General features: G+C 34.5%; 1 protein-coding gene across 2 annotated transcripts in view; it reads right to left on the bottom strand.

Moving 5' to 3' along the window:
- Positions 1-22,990, bottom strand: part of slgA (proline dehydrogenase slgA) — a 315,508-nt gene that overhangs the window by 97,723 nt on the left and 194,795 nt on the right. Inside the window, exon 3 of one of the 2 annotated variants that reach the window (XM_069815407.1) lies at positions 3,355-3,512. In XM_069815407.1, the coding sequence (XP_069671508.1) occupies positions 3,355-3,512 (158 nt within the window). Of the gene's footprint in view, positions 1-3,354; positions 3,513-3,566; positions 3,605-22,990 lie in introns of both variants that reach the window. The other variant, XM_069815416.1, reaches the window with a different exon arrangement.

Here is a 22,990-nt window from a genome sequence, read left to right as displayed (position 1 = left end):
ATAATGATATTTGCCAATTACTGTTACGCTGCCCCATTTAGAAAATAATTTTGCAGACTGTTTATTTTGCAATGTCAAGTAGTACTGACGACATGAAGTAGCTATGTCTTTCCATGTGGCTGGTACAATATTGCAGTCATATATTTTATTATATTAGTGACAAAAAATTGTTTTGTGAACATTCTGTTATACGATTTGAGTGCAATCAGATTAACTAGTATGGAAGATGGAGAGTATTCGCAAGTTAAGATCTGGTCAAATATTATCAATAATTAAGAAACCTGAATGTGTTTTTAAATTGAATAACTGGGAAGCAATGTATCACTTTGTGAACTCGTGTAATTATTTGTCGTACAATACTTGTTAAAATGAACGTTACAATAGAGAATCCTGCCAACTGTGAAGATCATGCTGTAATCTCAAGGCAATCAAAACAAAAAACGTGATCTGTCAAATTTGGCGGTCGTTATTTTACACTATATCACACGTCGTCACACCACAGAATGAACTCTTAAGCAGCAATGAAAATACAAGTAAGGCATGTTCGATTTCTCATCATACAGCCCTGACTCTGATAGCACTACATTTGCATTTCGAAAGTCTCTACAAGCAAGCTCAAAGCTTTTCTTAAACATGAAATCAGTAATGAAAAAGATGGTAGCTCCAGTGCAGAAAGTTTCTTTGATGAAGGCATTTAAAAGTTCCTACAATGTTACATGAAATATATCAATCGTCTCCGTGATTACACAGAGAAATAATGAATTTAAATACTATTATAGTCACAATCATGCCATGGTATGAAAGAAAAATTTCACAACCTCGAGCGGGAATCGAACCTGCGACTTCCTGTTCTCCGGTCAGGCGCTCTACCACTGAGCTATCGAGTTCGTCTCACGCCAAAGGTTTGGAATTGTCCTTTCATACTGGCGACTCTGTTATAGAGTACTGTCCATAGCGTCTGATCTAGTCAGCACTACTTATGGCTTGAAAGAAACTTTACAAATGTAATATGTCACATCAACGGACGTGTATACGTCACCAAACATCGTAAGATGGAGAAATAATGTTTACAAGTAAGGCTTAGACACAATAAACAATTTGTCTTACTTTTTGTTTCCGTCTAATGGTAGACTATTTTCGAACGACACTCCTACAAATACAGCAAAACTTCATTTATACGTTTTTACGAGGATCTGAAGAAAAAAACCGCATAAGTGAGAGAAATGTATAACTGAAATGACCTTTAATAAAACCTGGAATAGCATTTGAAGATTGTATGGAAAGAACAAGGCAATTTAGTAAAATTTTCACAAAAGAAATTCAGAACTTCAAAGTTGTCATCTTTGAGTCTATAATATAATACTCAAATTTATAACATATACTCTTGAAAGAATGTAAGATTCATTGTAGGAAATCTTAGCTGCTTAGAGCTAAAGCTGGCTGATATACTATGTTTGAAACTTCAATCCAGAAAATTTTACGAAATTCATTTACCTTGTTCTTATCGTGTGATCTTCATTAATTAATAACGTGTGATTATTATAAAAAGAAAGTTATTTTTTACTGCTTGCTCCTAAGAGACAAACCATGCCCTCAAATTGTGATATCGGTAACTGTTCTGTAATTTGTTCATCACGTATTATGGAACTTTTCACTGCTTCCAAAGTACCCGTAGTAACAGTGTCATTAACCCTCATGGTCCCAAGCTTTTCAGCACCTTCCTTATACCAAGCGGGGTAACTGAAATAGCCCAGTAATTTTTTTGTATATTTTCAGATGTTTAAAGCAATTTTTTATTATTTAGTACCATTATGTTACTTGTATATACAACCTGTCTACTTACCTATCTATCTACCTGTCTATCTATTTATCTGTTTGCCCGCTTGTTCATCTGTCCCTCAGTCCGTCCGTCTCTCTGACCGTTTGTCTGTCCGTCCGTCTGTGTGTGTGTCTGTCTGTCCTCCTGTCCGTCCGTCTAAAATAAAATTTATAACAATATGACAAGTTTTCTAGAAGAGGAAGAAAACATGCCATGTCGTACCAAACGGGGTAATCTAACTACCCCAATATTACCAACAAAAATATAAAACAAATATACAATGCATTGTTATAATGTGAAAGGCTTATTTAACAAAACCACAAATATGCTTCTTGCAACGCACATTGATTTTATACGCTAATATCACAGCCAGAGTAATCGGAATACCCCGCTTGGTATTGCGAGGGTTAAAGAACACAAGATTGTTGAATACAAGCATGGGTAGCTTCGAATTTCAAGGTGGACGTATCTTAACAATGAACACATGTTGTATTTTCGCGGCAAACTTAATTTTGGATAAAATTTATTTAGAAGGCATACATGATATTTTCTATCTCTCGGAGTTTAAGATACGTGTAAGTGTAAAAAACAAATAAAAGAACATGACATATAGTAAATATTGTAACTATGCTGTTGTAAAATTGACAATTAATATGTAACGTATTTATTATTGTTATTATTATTATTATTATTATTATTATTATTATCATCATCATTATCAGTTACCACTATCATCATTGCTATCTCTGTTTTCTTTCTTTTTTCTTGTATTAGCTCGATGAGAGCTGTATAGAGTTCTTTTGACTCTGTTGACCCTCTATAGGGCTTTAACTTAATTTGTATTATTTTCATCAGTGTTTGTATTTCTTTTTTGTATTTATATGTGCTATCTGGTAGGATGGAAGAGAAGGCCTTATGGCCTTAATCCTGTCAGATTAAATAAATAAATTATTAATTAATTAATATTCGAAATAAATTAACATGAGAAGTATACCGGTACCTCAAGCAAAAAAAAAAAAAAAAAAAAAAAAAAAAAAAAAAAAAAAAAAAAATGAAAAACAGCCAAGTGCAAAAACGTATAAAATAGGTTTTTACTGTAATTAGAAGCAAAACTGTTGCGAAAATTTTATGTTTTATTGATTACATAGAAACGAATATAGTGAAATTAAATAAATTGATCACCAAAAAACCACGACTTTGCTCATCACTCTTGGAAATACAGCATTCTCAGCCAGGTTAAAATGTGCGAATTTCGGACACAATGGCAAGAATGGTATCCACTTCATCATTGAGGACAAGTTAACAAACACCACCACGGAGACACGATTCCAGACACTCACTCTGTTACACAACAAAAACACCACTTCCGTCACAAGGTGTGTTTCTGAACAGTGCAGCCACCATGCCACAACCAAATAGTAACATGAAGAAGTATACAATCTCGATGCAACAATGCCTACCTGTTGTTTCCACTCGCAAGACAGAACAATAGTGACCACCAGACACCACTACGGCAATATTAAGGAATTACTTACATTGCACTGAAGATCCTCGAATGCTATTAAATTTTCCCATAAACGTATTATTGGGGTACTGCAAGGTCGGTGGGATTGGGGCCCCAGGCCAAATGCCCATTACTGATGTGGACCATGGCACATGCGCCGGACTCCATTGCTCACGGTGGCCTAGTCCACTGCCAGGGAGACACACAAAAACATATCAATACAACATGAGGAGTAGTGCTCACCTTGTGACTTCTCATCTCCAGCCTCGGACACACTTCCCCTGCAATCACAAGAGAACAGTGTCACAACACACCGCGAATCAGCCCAGTTTCTCCAAACAAATGCTGGCAGCCATCATTATTATTATTATTATTATTATTATTACTAGCCGTACCCATGCGCTCCGCTGCACCCGTTAGAAACAAATATAAAGTAATTACATAATTAAAATAGGACATTTGATCCAGGGAACATTCGTGTTTGATAGAAGGATAAATCGATTAATATGTTACTTAATTTAAATTGTATTTAAATAATTAAAATGCGATCATTTTGGTCCAGAGACACTCATTTGGTGCAATGACAATTCCTTTAACATGTTTATTAATTTTTATTACATGCAACCATAGTTAATGAAGATTGACATCATTTAGATTTAATGTGTATATTTTATTTTACTTGTTATAGGTTTCCATCGAATTATGGTAATAACTTAATTTTAACCCTTGTTTTCTACGTATTCAGTAAATGGCGCTTGGCCCACTATGGTTCTGAACCCTTCAAATAACTTAAATGATATATTATATTATATTATATTACATTATATTATATCAGAAATTACTGTAATAACATTATAGCATTATGTCCATCTAGAGAAACTACACTTTCCAATGGTGAAATAATAATTAATTATACAAATCGGTTAATTTAGCTTCCGATATTACTTCATACAAACACAGAAACATTCCCTGTAGGCTATCTTTCATAGCTTTCGATTGTTCCTGTCCAAGGCCCCTTATAGATGAAGTCATTTGTTTTTTAATACATTATACGACCTTAGATGACAGTTATTTTAATTTTAAAACTCATTTATCTCATTAAATATCAGTCCTATCAAAATTTTGTAAAGAATAAAACTTATCGGAAATCATTTGCAAAGAAACTTTTGTTATGTAACATTTTTCACAAAAATCAATAATAAGCGAGATATTTCGATTTATTTAATTCAGGTCCCCTTATAACCCCCTTTTAAATAATGTATTTTGAATGCCATATAGCCTAAAATCTAAGTTACAACGAACTTAATTTATATTCCAATTTTCATCGAAATCCGTTCAGCCATTATCGCGTGAAAAGGTAACAAACATACAGAGAGACAGACATACAAACAAAAATTTCAAAAAAGCGATTTTCGATTTCAGGGTGGTTAATTATATATGTTAGGACCAATTATTTTTGGAAAATCGAAAATTACCAGAAAAATTTCGGCTACAGATTTATTATTAGTATAGATTATTATCATTATCATCATTATTATCATTATTATTATTATTATTATTATTATTATTATGTTACACTGAAGCTTTTGTTCGAAAAACACAGAGAATTTAATATTGAAACCCATCTGGCATTTATTGATATGAAGAAAGCCTTTGACAGAGTAAATAGAAACAATTTGCAATTCATTTTTGTGTTCAGATAAGTCTAGTAATATAATGAAAAATATGTAAGTTCAATCATAAGACTTATCTCTTTGCAAATATTTATTTGCTATGAAGGTATAAAATATATAAACGTTTTCGCCTTATTGGGCATCGTCAGATATAATAAAATACGTGATCTGGAACTTGAGTAAATTGACAAATGAACAATATAATATACATGGCAAATGGATCTTCATGAGTTTTATGTATGGAGTTATAAATAAAGTTTGTTAGAACTAATTTCAATATAATGTGAACTTGAAGGAATCGAAAAATAGTTGCGTATACATATAACTCATGTTACAAGTATATATGCATGGTTAAATGATTAGTTAATTTTTTTTTGTGCCATAAAATATGATATAATAATGGATGATACACAAATTGTACATGATTTTGATGACAACAAATATAAGTACATATACATTAGAATATTGAGAAGTTACAGTGCTAGTTGTCTGTTTTCTGACCTTCTATTATCTTATCGATTACTATTTCAAAGTGATTTGAAGCACTATATCATAAACAATTTTCACCCCAGTGTTCCTAATAATAAACACAAGACACTGACAACCTGTAGTGTCGCTGTAATGTTACAAACAACTGTAAAGAACAAACTTCGGGACGTGTGAGAATGGGGCACAGTAATGATTCAGCTGATCATTTATGGTCGTTTATGCATTGCTCATAGATTTCTCAAGGATGTGATACCTGAATATGTTTTTAATATACTATATTACGAGAAATTAGCAGGTTAAATTATGCAGGTAACAGCGATGTTAAAACTTTAATTGAAATATGATTATAAATAAAAGTAACAAGATGTCATGGGTTTAAAATTTACGAAGAATAAAATGTTTTAAAATTACTATATGATCAATTATTATTAATACAATGTTGCAATTGATAAATCTTTATGTTGTCAATTTATCATTATATTTGCAAAGAGATAAGTCTTATGATTGGGCTTACATATTTTTCATTATAGATAGAAACAGATTATTGAATATTTTAGCACATGATGGTATTCCAAATCAATTAATACAGCTATTTACAATATTTATAATAATAATCATATACAGATTAGGATTGAAAACAAATATTCAGAATGGAAACCAATAAATAAATAAAGGAGTGAGACAGGGTTGTAGTTTATCTCCTCTTTATTTATAATATACATGAATCACATTATTAAGGAATGGAGATTGGAACCACATGAAAGTATACTGATAAGTCGTTTGTCCCAAATAGATACCTTATTATTTGCTGATGATATTGTGTTCATGGCAACTTCAGAAGATAATTTACGTTTGGTTTACAACTTTAATCAAATGACAGAAAGTTTCAATATGGAAATTTCAACTGACAAATCTAAAGTGATGGCTTTTTTTAGGAAAGGAATCAGTCCGTAGCAAAATTTGCATCAATAATAAGATCATCGAACAAGTTATCTCGGTTACCAAATTTCAAATGAAGAAGAAAAAGATTTTAATGAGAAAATTATTAAATTCAACAGAGCAATGGGATAATTAATCAGATATTCAAACCAACCTTAGTACAAAAACACACGCGCACCAGAATTTATAAAACATTGGCCAGACCTATACTCTGTTCTGGTAGTGAAGCTTGGATGATTCGTAATATTGATTAAGGGCGGCAGAAATGAGATTTATGCGTCGTACAGCGGGATACACGAGAATGGAACACTTTAGAAATTTTGACATTATGAAAGAACTACAGATTGAACCGGTTACAGAATACCTACAGAAATACAGACAAAACTGGAGATCACATGTCATCAGAATGCCTCGTTCTAGAATTCCACGCCAAATTTTAAATTGCCATCCTGTGGGCAAGAGATCCTTGGACAGACCATTTAAGCGTTGGCAAGAGACCGTAACGGGCCACTAGGCCCAATACATGCAAGGATGATGATGATGATGATTATTATTATTATTATTATTATTATTATTCTATGCCTGATTCTCTTTTAATGCTCTGCTATACTTTGGTGCGATCGAAACTCAAATTATGCATCTGTAGCTTGGAACTCGACTACAACTGCAGATTCGGCTAAATTAGAAAATGTACAAAGAAAATTTACATCTTTATGTTCATTCAGATTTCTGCCCATTAATTCCGGATACAGTTACGAGAGAAAATGTGAATATTTTAATTGTCAAAACCTACATGCTAGACGCCATGAGCTAGATTATCTGTTGTTTTATAAGGTCCTCGAAGGTGATACATCCGACTCCTTCTTAAACAATATTACCTTGTGTATTTCAACGTAAGATATGAGAGCCTACAAACTTTTCTATAATGGAAATTCGAAATTTCTTTCACCAGTCTCTAGATGCATTAAAAATGCCAACATGCATGGCTGCGAATTCGATCCTTTCAATGTATAGACTTAGTTTGCTCTTGGCAATGATTTATCATTTATGTATTCTATCAGACATTATACTTACGTATCATTGTATCATCCACTATTATTCTCATAGCATTCTTGATTATGTATTTTAAAGTCATCCATTATACTGTTCATTCATCGTCATTATTGTCACTAATTGTAATCGTCTTTATGTGTTAAAATTATTTTTGTGCACTTTTTTATTATTTTGTCATATTGTAATTATGCTTTGTGCTGAACTCTTATTGGCCTCTGGCTCTTGTATAGCAAATAAATAAATAGGGTAAACTGGGGTCTGTTGGACAGTCGGGCATGTTGGACACTCTGTACTTTAACGGTATACCTCGTCACTTGTGGGCACCACATTCTGCTAGAAGTCAATGACGGAAGTAGCCACGAGTGGGGCTACTTCCGTCATTGACTTCTAGCAGAATGTGGTGCCCACAAGTGGCGAGGTAAACCGTTAAAGTACAGAGTGTCCAACATGCCCGACTATCCAACAGACCCTAGTTTACCCTACATAAATAAATAAATGAATAAATAAGTAAATAAATAAATAAACAGATAAATAATTACTTACTTACAAATGGCTTTTAAGGAACCCGGAGGTTCATTGCCACCCTCACATAAGCCCGCCATCGGTCCCTATCCTGTGCAAGCTTAATCCAGTCTCTATCATTATATCCCACCTCCCTCAAATAATTAAATTTATTATTATTATTATTATTATTATTATTATTATTATTATTATTACTACTATTATTGGAAAATAAAAGTCATATGCATATTTGTAATCTCAAAAATAACATATCCGACTTCATTTGTAAGTAATAAAATTTAAACAGATGTTTATGTTGCGGACAATTAAGTAAATTTACGGAAATTACGTGAATGATAGGCCTTTAACGTCAATATCCAACTACATTAAGAAATAACGTTAATTCCCGTTCATTAGCGACAATGTTTTAGATCAGCAGCTGTTCTCAACCTATGGCACGCGTACTACAGATGGTATGCAAAGTGTGAAATAAAAATTAAAATAATCATGAAATATAAATATAATATTGCTGTTGTTTTCTGTTTATTTTATGAAACACTTCATTAAATAAATTAAAATAGTAACTGTTTTTAATTAAACATCTAAATAATGCAATCAATTACTGGTAATAGAGCATAAGAACGTTTATTATGACCCTGGGACAGCCACTTTACGATTTATGATTATAAATTTGGTTAGTGGTACAGCTAACGTGTCGGCCTGGTTGGCGCAGTTGGTATAGCGCTGGCCTTCTATGACAGAGGTTGCGGGTTCGATCCCGGATCAGGTCGATGGCATTTAAGTGTGCTTAAATGCGACAGGCTCATGTCAGCAGATTTACTGGCATGCAAAAGAATTCCTGCGGGACAAAATTCCGACACACCGGTGACGCTGATATAACCTCGGCAGTTGCGAGCGTCGTTAAATAAAACATAATTTAACTTACAGCTAACGTCCTGAATTAAAAATAGTGGTACGTCACTGAATAAGGTTGAGAACCGCTGTTTTAGATAATGTCGATAACAACACTGATTGACAAACTGCTTCACCACTGTGGAATAACGGTTAGCATGTTCGACTGTGAACCGAGAAGACCTGGGTTCAAATCCTTGTTGTTTATGTTTAGTAATGTAAGATCAATTATGTACCAGTAGTTTTATTTCTTTGACGTTTAACGTCTATAATCGATCTACATAAGTACAAAAACAAATGAAAGCATTTACTTAGTGGATCGTTTTATGCTGACATCATGCGACTTTCGGTCACCTTGGAAATGCTTACGTGATATGCGATAAACTCTACAGTGTGAACGAGTACATTCCTACACACAAAGGGAGTCTGCATTTAGAGTATACATAACAGACTTGGAAGGAAAAGTTCATTATAATCCATACATGGTTACAATACATTTTAAAGAAACTGACATTACCACAAATTATTCTGTGTGGTGTGTTCGAGACATATTTATTCTCTTAATTATATGAACTACGCATTTTTAGTTAAATCAGTGTTACCACAAATCTATTTTAACGGGCATAAGACAAGTAATTCACACATAGTTCTGCAAGTCATCTTCAAGAGATTATTCAATAGTTAAAGAAAATGTTTTGAATATGGTACGGGTGTCTTAAAAAAAGACACGCCTAAATATTACAGCCAACTGGATTTACTTATTTACCTTACTTCCTGTGTATTTTTTTTAGTAGGTTATTTTACGACGCTTTATCAACAGCTTAAGTTATTTAGCGTCTGAATGAAATGAAGGTGATAATGCCGGTGAAATGAGTCCGGGGTCCAACACCGAAAGTTACCCAGCATTTGCTCTTATTGGGTTGAGGGAAAACCCCGGAAAAAAACCTCAACCAGGTAACTTGTCCCGATCGGGAATCGAACCCGGGCCACCTGGTTTCGCGGCTAGATGTGCTAACCATTACTCCACAGGCGTGAACACTTCCTGTGTAGAAGTTACATGCAATCGCATAGATTTCCTTAAATTCCCTGACACTTTTCTAAATACGGGTAATATTTGACTATAGCCATGTACTTCTTTATCTGTTATAAGTGTTATAACCTAACACTAAGTATTTGTATGTTTTTTTTTTTTTTTTCAAAATTGTCTGAAGGGTACATTTGTCGTGATTTAAGTTATATTGTCTACGTAAAGATTAATTTTTGGTCCTACAGAATATATCTGTTATGGTAACAATGGTTATTAGAGGAGACAAACTCGTTGATTTAATGTCAACATATATGTCGCACTTGGAACCAGGCCACAAAGGGAACACACTAGGGGAGAGGGATTCGATCCGGTGCTGTGGACTGAACTTCGGCGTAGCTCAGTGGTTAGAGCACTTGGTACGTAGAAGCACGGTCCGGGCTCGATCCCCGGCGCCGGAACGAATTTTTCCTCCTCTAATAACCATTAAGTTGTATTGTTTAGGTATTTTCTCATGAAGTGTAACTGAAACGTGATTATGTTTTTGCGAGTAATTACCCTGTGTGCATAATATGCATCCTGCTGTGATGCGTTCTATTGTTTCTTTAGTGAGATAACATGGTTAACCTCTTGACTATTGACATTATTATTACGTTGATGAAGTGGTTAAACAATTACTGTTTTAGCCGAGCAGAAACAGTTTAATGTACGAGGCAGATTTTTACCAGCTTACTTTTTGCAGAGAAACAAGTGACGATTTATAGATCTGAATGTGAAGTGTAAGGGGACAATTTAAAACTTAATACAGCAAATAATTTTAACATGAAAATACTCACAAATAAAATAAAGATGAGGAAATTTAGTAGTACTGACATAGTAGATGAAAAATAATTATGTATGATTCTTTAGCTATGTAACAACTTGAAAGCAAGCCGCGTACCTTGAATGACCGTTGCTCATCCACTTGAAACACATGTGGCGTAACTCTCAGTGGAAAAGCACATGAAGGTATACAGAATGATTTATATAGAACTGACACATTTCTTTCATTAATTGTTTCAAAACGAATTGTGCTAGCGACAACTTATTATACCTAAAATGTAGAGGAATTTTGGGAGATTATTTACCTCTATAGCAAATGTTGTCCGGCGTTGTCAAATCTGGAGATCTCGGTGGCCACAGGTTCCTGGAAATTATTTGGTCGTCACATAATCGGATAAATGGAACCATGCTTCATCTGTGAACCATGTGATGGACAATATGGCAGGATTTTGCACAATGAACGTCTGAAACCAACGACAATAAGTCACTAGATGCGCAGATGTTTATGTTTTATTCCTATTGTTGGCAGCTGTTTTCGACATTTTGTGTTAACGTGAAAATGCAGTACACATTAAATCAACGACTCTTCCTTGTGAAGCAATACTGGATTACTAATTCAATTACAGCTACTCAAAGGGCATACAGAGAGAATTTGGTGTTCGCAGTCCTCCCAGAAGAAACACAATACTGGGACTGGTAAACAAATTGGAAACAACTGGATCTCTGGTGAGTGAAAAGGGCAAGCATCGTTCATCTAGGCTTCCCACGGTTGTTTTTGACGTAAGAGCACCCAAAAAATCATTAAGACGTTTGTCGCAGGAGACAGGGTACACCTACTCAATGTGTCAGAGAGCCTAAAGCCATATAGGGTTACGGTTGTTCATCAGCTACAGGAACCAGATAAGGATAAAAGATTGAATTATTGTCGTTGGTTTCAGACGTTCATTGTGCAAAATCCTGCCATATTGTCCATCACATGGTTCACAGATGAAGCATGGTTCCATTTATCCGGTTATGTGACGACCAAATAATTTCCAGGAACCTGTGGCCATCGAGATCTCCGGATTTGACAATGCCGGACAACATTTGCTATAGAGGTAAATAATCTCCCAAAATTCTTCTACATTTTAGGTATAATAAGTTGTCGCTAGCACAATTCGTTTTGAAACAATTAATGAAAGAAATATGTCAGTTCTATATAAATCACTCTGTATTTTTTTAGTCCACTGTATAACAGTTATTGGCAATGTTCTCCACCGACTATAATCATAATTTACACCACTCAAAAATCTAAATCTATTTCAATATTGCTGTTCAGTTCCTATTGGGAGAATGTAGCACATGTCATGCTTTAAATATTCTCACAGGTAAAAATCACTTGGCTGGAATTGGAGATGACTTTACAATTTCATCATATTTTCCTTCTGTTAGCGTCTGGCTTCATCAACTCCATTTTTTTACAGTAGTTTAAAATATTTTCATTACTTTATACTTTGTTTACGATACTGCACATCATGCCCCTATTGATAATGGTGTCCTACGAAATTTTCTTCTTGTCCCCTAAAGGTTGAATTTTCACATTAATATCAAACATAAATGATCATTGTGCCTTTGTGTATCATAAAATACATCATGTTGGCATGACAACACTTAGAGCTGAATACTTCGTCTTTCACAAGTGACAGAAAACAACTGAATTTTTAACATGACTTAGAAATGCATTGACTTAAGAATGATACGTTAATGTGATTCGTATTGAGAGGCACACATGTTCTGTGGACAGAGAAACAATCACTGGCAATACAGGGCCTGTTTGCATGCCGTTACACAGCTTAAAAATTACAGTGCAAATAATACATATGTACACGAAGTCCTCTTCCCATTTTAGGAAATAATTATTACAATAAAACTGTAAGAGGTAAAGCAATAAGTTTTTATTCTAGCTCAAAAACTTTATGTCTCTGAGTGGACTTCAACATGTGCACCACTTTTAGCTTTTAGTACGTCACTGTATATATTTTTTGTCAATTTTTTGTTACAGTATCAGGGTTCAATATCTCAATCTCTACAGTTATTCTGTTGCGAAACAATAGGGGTTCTCTAGACAACATTCTTAATATATCCCTAGAGGAAGAAATCTAGGAGCGTGATGTCAGGCGAACGTGGGGACCAGTTGATCGGTCCACCATGACCAATTCATCTGCCAGGAAATTCCTCATCAAGAACCTCTCAGTGGATTCCAGTTAAAGGGGCACACACCTTCTTGTTGAAAAAAATACCTATGACTAGTTTTTCCACTTGTGTCCTTGAACGGAACGATAAAAGAGGCAATAGTTCGTGAAGATTACGATTTAGTAGAAGTATCAAATATAATTATTTACTGCTAGTTAATCAAAGTGTACAAATTAATATGATGAGAAAAATTATCAGGTAGGCCTTGGCTAACCCTTTTTAAGTGTATCAGCGGTCGGATAGAATGAATGCCATTAAACGTTTGTTTTGTTTGCTCGCGAATCAGTCCTTTGTTTACATTATCAAGATAACACTGTTTAGCATTGAGTGGAAGTATGAACCAGATGCCCTTTAGAGGTTGGTCACTTCAGTTTAATCGAGATTCCCAGTATAACCTTTGGGGTCAGATGATACGCTCAACGCTTGCTTTACATCAGCGGTCATCAAAACACTGCACGCTCGGGCTAGCGTCCCTTACCCGCGGACAAGACACAGTCCTAGCGTGCATTGGTCGCTGCTGGCGCGTATGCTGTCTCTCTATCCCTTGTGCACGACGGAGCAGAGTTCCTTATCCTCCATGCACTCTACCTATTTCAGCAAGTGCTGACGACCACTGCTTTACATAGTCCAGCTGGAATAACTAATTGAAGGGTGTAACTATTAATACATCTAGACCAGAGATGGGCATAGTGCCTCACTTGAGAATTTGTGCCTCACTGACCTTCACAGAGCTTATCGCTCTGAGTGACATCATCTTCACAGTCCCCATTCATCACTCACGCAGCTCCTAGGCGTGGGCAGGTTCTATATCAGTTTCATAAGCAATATCAGTGGTGGCATAATGGCATTATCAAAGTAGTGTGTACGCGTTAGAAACGATTATTTCATGAGAAATGGGAGGAAGAGTTTTTTTGCTGTTTAGAAGAACATACGATGTATGCTATGCTGGAAAATCCTATTAGGCATTAATAAATTTAATATACAACGACATTACTCCTTATGTCATAAAGAACATGCTGAATTAAAAGGTAAGACAAATTAAATGTTATTTTTCGTACTATTCCGAAGAAAATTTATGATCTTAACATTTGCATAGTATACTAAATACGACATTATACCTTAAACACGCTGCATTAAAAGGTTAAATGTTGTTTGTACGTATTATTTCCAAAAGAAATTTATAAAAAAAATATCAAATGTGCGTAGAAAACGAAATATGATTTTCTGAAATTATTTTAGGCCGAGAACGTGCAAATCTATTAATATTAAGTAATCTTGAGAAACGCCAGAATATTCAAGAAAATAAACGTAGACAACGTGATGGAATATTATTGGCTAGCTACGCAATTTCTCGCCTGTGATTTAAATCAATTCAATGATGGAGAAATAGTAAAGAGGTTTATGATTAAAGCTGCCGAATTAATTTGCCAAATTGAATAAAAGTTTTCGAGTCTCTCACGTTAACCAAGTACTTTCCTAATAATTCGCCACTGACCGCCTTAGCGATTACGATAAGGTGACGCAGGTCACAGCAGTTTATATTTCCCATCCTACTCTGCAGTTTCCTCTCCTAGTAAACAAACTATTTCAGTGCCTCACGTAACCGAAAATTGTGCCCATGTATGGCCTAGACGAATAAAATAAATAGCACGACAGATTTATTGAAACGTGTAGTCTCGCGACCAGACTAAACAATACACCTCAAAACGGTAGTAAAAGAACGTGCACCTACTTGTATCAAGGCGAGACACACATTTTAAGCTCACAAAGAGTTCGTAACCGTAACCGTGAGAGAAAATACAGAAGTATACTGTAACTGAGGAGAGCAGAGGAATACACTACAGATTAGAGGTATGGAATACAATATATTTAGCATGTCAAGATGTGACAGTCTTCTTTGTAAAGACGAAAGTTGCTTATCAACTTATTCTACAAGAATCCAAATCAAATTTCTATCAACAGTAATCTCACTAGACGTTTTGATTTATCTAGAGAAAATCAAAACTCGAGTGGGATTTAATTGACTATTACACGATTAGAAGAAAGTATATAAAGATTAGAAGTAACGAAGTACTCCAATACAATAAAATATTAATTGACTTACGAAAATACAACTGTCTTCAAATGTATTATTGTACTATCTCAACATTACAAATATTACGCTAGATGCATGCTAGATGGCAGTAGTGAGCAATGCCTTCTCGTCGAGAAGTTCTCGATCTATTATACACGATGGCAATGTTACTAGTCAAGAAGGCTTTGTTGATTCAGTTTCATTTTTATTAAAATGCAACATTCCACTTCAATTTTCCGAATCCCAGTAATCAACGTCACTTGACAGATGATTTTCAATAAATCTTAATATTAAACAATCTCTGATACGTGACTATCCATAATATCATATAGCAGAAGCTATAACATAACCTAACTAATATACACAAGTGTTAGAAAAGTTTTAATTAACGACGATGACATAAAAAATAAACATGAATAATTTTAAAAGGAATAATTATTGAATGTACAATTTTCAAATTTGAATGTGGTTGGTGGTTCAATTGATGTTATATTGGACGTGTGCGTAATAGAAGTGGAACTCGTTGATTTAGGCCTACATGGTGTATTCAACTTATTCAGGATTTCCGAATGGTGCTCTTCATTTATTTGTAAATCGGATTTCAGAAGATGCATAGGTATGATCAGTGATTTTTATTAATTCTTGTTCTTGAATGCCAATGCGAGTCAGATTTGAAACTGCTGTGCATCGACTGGAGTGGTTTGTAATTATATATATATATATATATATATATATATATATTTACGTCCAGACCAGCGCAGTTTCAAATGTTGGCAAACAAAGAAACAAATGCTAGGGACGCGATAAAATTAAACAAATGCTAGGGACGCGATAAAATTAAACAAATGCTAGGGACGCGATAAAATTGTGCGATAAGCAGCCATGATTGGTTGAAATACGCCCTTTCGTACAGTTTTATTGGTCAAAAGTAGTATGACGTAGTAAGAGTGTAATAATCCTGGAAATATCGCACGCATGCTCATTACGTTGAGGGAACTTTCTGCGCCACCTCTCTATTCGGATGTTAATGTCTGTTGACATGGCCTACTACATTAAAACTAACTTAATCCAAAACAGCAATTCTTGAGGTAATATTTGTTGATTTCAATCACATTAAGGATGATACATGCGAATTCAAAATGCCGTGGACAATCATTTGGTTATAAAGCTTAATGATCTGCAATTTGTAAGCACTCAAATGTAATCACTTACGTAAGATTTTATCAGATCGTGGGAAACTCCACGAATGAGCTTCTGGCGACGGCATGTAAATGATGTTTGGACACAGTGAATGAATTCTTGAGAAACCCTCAAGGATAAATCTTCCACGCTATCAGTTCCTCTAAAATGTTTAACCATCTCCTGATGTTTGGTTTAGATGGCACAGTAAATATCGTGTTAAGGCTGGCCCATAATAAACCGGGAACGGAAACGATAACGAGATCGAAAACGAAAAATTGTTAAAAAACAGCAAAACCTCGTTAACCCGGACTAATTGGGGAGATAAGTTGGCCTGTTTAACAAAAGTCCGGATTAACTGAAATAACCTAAAAGAACACTAGAAAATGCATTAAAACTCAGTTTATAGCAACAAAACACGTATATTATGGAGTATTTAAATGGAATAGGCCTAAGTACACTATACAGTACAGTAAAATGTAAAGCAATATATTTTAAATCTTTGCCTTTGTAATCGATCACATTTTTTTTGTATAGTTTAATTACTTTAAAGCAAACTTGACGGATTTTCTTTATTTTTAATACTATAGGTGTAATATTATTAGTCATAATGTATAAATGTTTAAAACAAGGTTCTTTAATACTGTATTTCCAAACTCGTTTTTTTTTTGCCTGCCCGGATTAAGCGAAGTCCGGCTTATCGAGGTCCGGATTAAGAAGGTTTCACTGTACTGTTAACACACACTTGAGTTGAGAAATCCTTTGAGTACAAAAAGCTTAGTATTTTATTATTTATGTAATTAAAATAGGAGAAGGACATAATGGACACCATGAGAATTCTTAAAATTATTATTAAAATAAAACACCACGTTATGGTTGCAGATTAAAAAAAAGAATGAGGACTGAAGTGGCAGCAATATAATTTTTAAATCTGTTCCAACTAAGATGAGTCAAAGTAAACAAAGAAGTAAAGATGGAGATGTGGCAGGCACGAGACAATGGTCATTTCCAACGTCTCTCCAAGCCAAGAACCGTACTATACTTGTTTTTTGAAAGATGAGACATGACAGTTAAGCGGCCGAGCTTGGAAACTACAGTGCCATGTTGCCAATATGGACTACCACTCTACCAGCTGATTGAAGCTAGCATTTGTCGATAAGATGGCTGACGTTAAAACATTCATTGACAATTGATGCGAAGGTAAGAAAACAATACAAAAATCGACAGTGAATCAAAGACGAAACGTACCAATGCTAACATTGTGTCCACAAAAAAATGTCGCCAAGAGAGCTATTAAGCACTCGCCACGTGGGAACTGTTAAGTTTGGCAAGTCAACAGTTGTTACCATAGCAACAGGCCAACGAGTTAGAGAATAATCTTTCTCTTTCTAACTCGTTGCAACAGGCCTACCACGCTATGTGACATTCAGTTGTTTTTCCGATCGCAACGCTCCTGTCATGTCCCATCTTTCAAAAAAACAAGTATAGATAAAAAAACATGACGTCACTGACTTATCTGCGATTGGTTGAAAGCGAAGGCCAATATACGCTATAAAATATAGTCCCGTAAATATTCCATTATAACTAATGTTTTACACATATTATGTCATTTCAAATCAATGCACTGTTTTTAACAATTGTGTACACTGGCCTACAATTATCTGTTCGTGTAAGCGAACTTTCTAACCACGGATAAGCCAGAACCAAACATACAACAAAGTGACAAACTTTGAACTAATTCCGCTAGTTCTCAATAGGTGACACTTTTATCGAGACGGCTAAAAAAACAGATGTTGATGAAAATGATAATGTACTCGTAGATTAAGTATAAATTGTCATAAAATTGACAGTATCAGCTAGTTCCCGCTAAACCCAGTGCTTTTTACAATGTTATTAGAGAGGGATAAAATTTTGAATTCTGAATGTAGCTATATTACAGTAACAAATATAAATGACACTCGGGAGGAAATTAAACGCAGAATAAATATGGGAAATGCCTGTTATTATTCGGTTGAGAAGCTTTTATCATCTAATCTGCTGTCAAAAAATCTGAAAGTCAGAATTTATAAAACAGTTATATTACCGGTTGTTCTTTATGGTTGTGAAACTTGGACTCTCACTTTGAGAAAGGAACAGAGATTGAGGGTTTTTGAGAATAAGATTCTTAGGACAATATTTGGGGCTAAGAGGGATGAAGTTACAGGAGAATGGAGAAAGTTACACAACGCAGAGCTGCACGCATTGCATCCTTCACCTGACATTATTAGGAACATTAAATCCAGACGTCTGAGATGGCAGGGCATGTAGCACGTATGGGCGAATCCAGAAATGCACATAGAGTGTTAGTTGGGAGGCCAGAGGGGAAAAGACCTTTGGGGAGGCCGAGACGTAGATGGGAGGATATTAAAATGGATTTGAGGGAGGTGGGATATGATGGTAGCGACTGGATTAATCATGCTCAGGAGAGGGACCAATGGCGGGCTTAAGTGAGGGCGGCAATGAACCTCCGGGTTCCTTAAAAGCCAGTAAGTAAGTAAGTAAGTGTAGCTATATTTATTTACTATTGACAACACTGACCGTCATTTTCGCTATCTATTCATAGAAGTAATAACTAAAGAAGCCACATTTACACGAACAAATTATCGATCACTATCGATTAGTCAGGTACCTTTGAACGTCACTGTACCTATACATTAATGTGTACCTGATATTTTCCGTTTACCACGTACGTAGTGATACATTAGTATGGTTCTCGGCTTGGATAGATAATACAGACAACCGATCTCCCACATTCTGATTAAAAATAACATGGACTTCACAGATCTTTGTTTGGGATACGTTGTCATGGCAACCAACCAATATGAAGCCATGACGTCAGGCGTCGCTGCCAGCTCCTGAACGTATTTAATAGTTTCGCATAAATTCCTCGTGTTCAACGTACGCTTTTGTTTTTGTTTTTTCTTACAAAGTGGATTTTTATTGTGATTTCTGCATTATGTTAGCAAGTTTGTGTCGTCTCAAGTTCTTGAAAGAAGTCCTTCAATGTGTGGAAATGTGATAGTAACATTTACGTAGAAATCACACCATCATGTTAATGAAGTGTTTTTTTTACGAAGTTATAAAGTTGCTTTGAACTGACAATAAAACAGACTACACAATTTGGTCAATTTTTATTGCTTTCAACTGTTATGTCTGAAGTAAATGGAAGCAAATTATGCCATTATATTTCTTATATAAATTACTGTAAACGTACAGCACAATTTATGTATTTTGCTTACTGACTTAGTACTAGCTTGGATAATACACTTAATTTAGTGACTGTAATAAAAATATATCTCAACATAGTTTTAGTTTTATTTCCGTGGGTTTTTAGCATCGTTAAAAAACCTGTCTCCTCGGCGAATTTTTAACCGACTTCAGAACTCACTTCCAGCACTTTTCTGGAGGTACTGATGAAGGTTCCAGGAGAACTGTATGTCGAAGACTGTTTCAAGACGAGGGAGCACATTTATTGTACCTTAATTCGGGCAATAATACTCTAAAAAACTACATCGTCAAAATAAGCGAATAGTCTCCGTGGCCTAATAAATTCATTTGTTTGTTTATTCATACAGTTGCATGTTCATTCACTATCTAGCTCCTGATAAGACTTCAAGTGTTCATTCCAAAAAGTAGACAGTAATAAATTATTAAAATTAAATGTTCCTGTGAAGTATGGCTTGTAATTTCATGTTCTACGAATTAGTAATACACAAGTTATCTACATTATGAGAAAATACACACTTTTTACTAATGAAAACTTGTAAGTGAAGGTCATACATAATTCATTAATTTCCTTTCCAAACAACTGAAAGTTTTACGTGGTATGATAAATAAGTTAAGCAGTGTAGTTGCCATTTATGTCTAGTTAGCAGTGCTTTACTTTCAAAGAAATTATTTTGTGCGAGATCGTGCGTATTTGCTTGTTTTCCGCACAGAACCAATACGCGGTAAGCGTGAAATACCACATTCAGTATTCCCAACGTAACACACATAACAATTTCCCTCTTCTTACCGCTTAAGCGCGACATTCATTTTATTGCTTTAGGCTTTTAACATATTATTTTTAGAGACGTTTAACATAGTAATAATTATAAATTGGAAACTTACCACTGCAATTTCACCTAAATTCCAATGTTAATTATTGTTTTTAAATATTTGCAAAAATTAAGTGAAGTCTACTACTCCACGAAACTTATTGCATTCCTGATACAAGTAACATTAAGCAAGCCGTGAAAAAAATCAACAAGATTCCAGATGCCGATGTTCTTACTGCAATATGTTATATAAATAATATTGTTAAAATATTAAAATGAAAAATAAATCATTACATAACCTTACCGTTTGTTTTAAGTTCGCATTTATAGACTGGGGGGGGGGGGGAAGACAGACGTATATCACGGCCTGCTGGAGTATAGTAAACACAGAAAACATTTTATAGCAACAATGTTGAAGAAAGATAATTTGGTTTTCCGAAGTTGCCGTCATTAAACAGAAACCAAGATGGTGATTTCATTGCAACTAATTAGAAATTCGTCTTTCAGGTATGTAATAAACGATCTTCGCACAAAATAATGTACGATACACGAGCGGTATGTTTGTTTTCATGTTCTCGGAAATTAAAAAAGCTCAACTACGTTTCGCTTTTTCAATCTTTTCCTCGACCATGAAAACGTCAACATACCGCTCTTGTAACGTATATTACTATTCTAACTCGTATCACATGTAATGAAAAACTTTTGATATCACGTTCTCTGTTCAAAAGGAGTTGTTTAATTTTTCTGTAAACACGAAGTAAATCTTTTAACTTTATCACTTGCGCTGAAACTACTGCTGCAAATATTTAAACAAATGATATAAACGAGGTATCTAGTTCCATAAGGGCTTAAAGTACAGAATGGCAATTTTTTAGTTACTGCCACTTATCATGCTGTTTCCATATAGTATTCACTTTGTAACCAGAAGTGCATGTTCTTTAATGCTTAGCCGAAATATAAAATAAATAAGAATCACCTTCCTGGAAACTTGTATGAAATTCAGTTCCAGAAAAGCCCAAAGCACAATTTGTATATATTGAATTTCATTTGTCTCCAGCGCTGCCAACATAACCATGAAAATTATAAAATTTACTTCTTGTCATAAACACCAGCTGCACTTCAAAATGCAATTATAATCTTCAAGTACCATGGGAAGTAGCTAGTTTAGTAAAGAATGTGCGAAGTCATCCTATGGTGATGAAATAAATATTCTCCAATGTAGCTGAGAGATCTCATGAAACTGTTGGAGTTCATGTGTGAGAGAGAAGATATTTTTTCGTAATACCTATGACCAACTGTGAATTATCCTGATCTTGATGTTGAATGTGTTATTGTGTGTAGGTAAGAAGACATGTTACTAAAACGACTGTAGTTTTCTTTTCCAAACTTACGTCTATTCATTCTAAAAAATTCATAACTCACAATGAAAATTTATATTCACATAAATTGAAAATTAAATTACATAAATTTTTCATAATGAAAAATGTTCTCGTATATATATGTGAGAACATTTTAAAAAATTCATAACTCACAATGAAAATTTATATTCACATAAATTGAAAATTAAATTACATAAATTTTTCATAATGAAAAATGTATGAGAACATTTTTCATAATGAAAAATGTATGAGAACATTTTTCATAATGAAAAATGTATGTAATTTAATTTTCAATTTATGTGAATATAAATTTTCATTGTGAGTTATGAATTTTTTAAAATGGAATAGACTTAAGTTTTAATTTTTTTTTAATTTTATTGGGTTATTTTACGACGCTGTATCAACATCTAGGTTATTTAGCGTCTGAATGAAATGAAGGTGATAATGCCGGTGAAATGAGTCCGGGGTCCAACACCGAAAGTTACCCAGCATTTGCTCATATTGGGTTGAGGGAAAACCCCGGAAAAAACCTCAACCAGGTAACTTGCCCCGACCGGGATTCGAACCCGGGCCACCTGGTTTCGCGGCCAGACGCGCTGACCGTTACTCCACAGGTGTGGTAGACTTAAGTTTGGAAAAGAAAACTACAGTAGTTTTAGTAACATGTCTTATTATCTACACACAATACACATTCATATATATATATATATATATATATATATATATATATATTACATACATACGAGTATCCTGCCAGTAACTTTATATAGAATTTCTACACTTTATGTTTGATAATTTGTAAATATATCAAGTTTCACAAAACTCAATTTTTCTTCAAACTACTGTTCTGTTCCTTGGCCCGCTATGAAACTAGACGCCTCAAATATATTCTATTAAATATAAGTAACCTTCTTTCACCGTCAAGAAAATCTGTGTACGATATAAGTAGAAACCATGCTTACTTTATATTTTGGTGATCTTGACAATAATAAGGTAGGTGTCCCTGATATGGCCATGCTAAAGTTTGAGAATTTTTCTAGCCGCCATTTTGAAAAAAAATGTAAACCACTTTTTTCTTACTCGTTCTCAGTCTAATGGACTTTATTAAAACAATTTCCTTTCCCCATAAAAATAGCTTTAATTGTCCAAAAAGTCCCAAATTCCAAAAGTCTACCTAGTGGCCATATCAGGAACATGTGCACATGATATGGCCACCCTTGTTCCATGTTTAACAAATCGTGATTGTTTTCAGTTTGATAGCGCAGTTGTGCTAAAATTAAATAATTTTGGTGTAAAATGAATAAACATGACACT

The sequence above is a fragment of the Periplaneta americana genome, chromosome 2 (assembly GCF_040183065.1).
Source record: "Periplaneta americana isolate PAMFEO1 chromosome 2, P.americana_PAMFEO1_priV1, whole genome shotgun sequence".
In the NCBI taxonomy this organism is placed as follows: domain Eukaryota; kingdom Metazoa; phylum Arthropoda; class Insecta; order Blattodea; family Blattidae; genus Periplaneta; species Periplaneta americana.
This window is presented reverse-complemented; position numbering and strand designations above follow the sequence as displayed.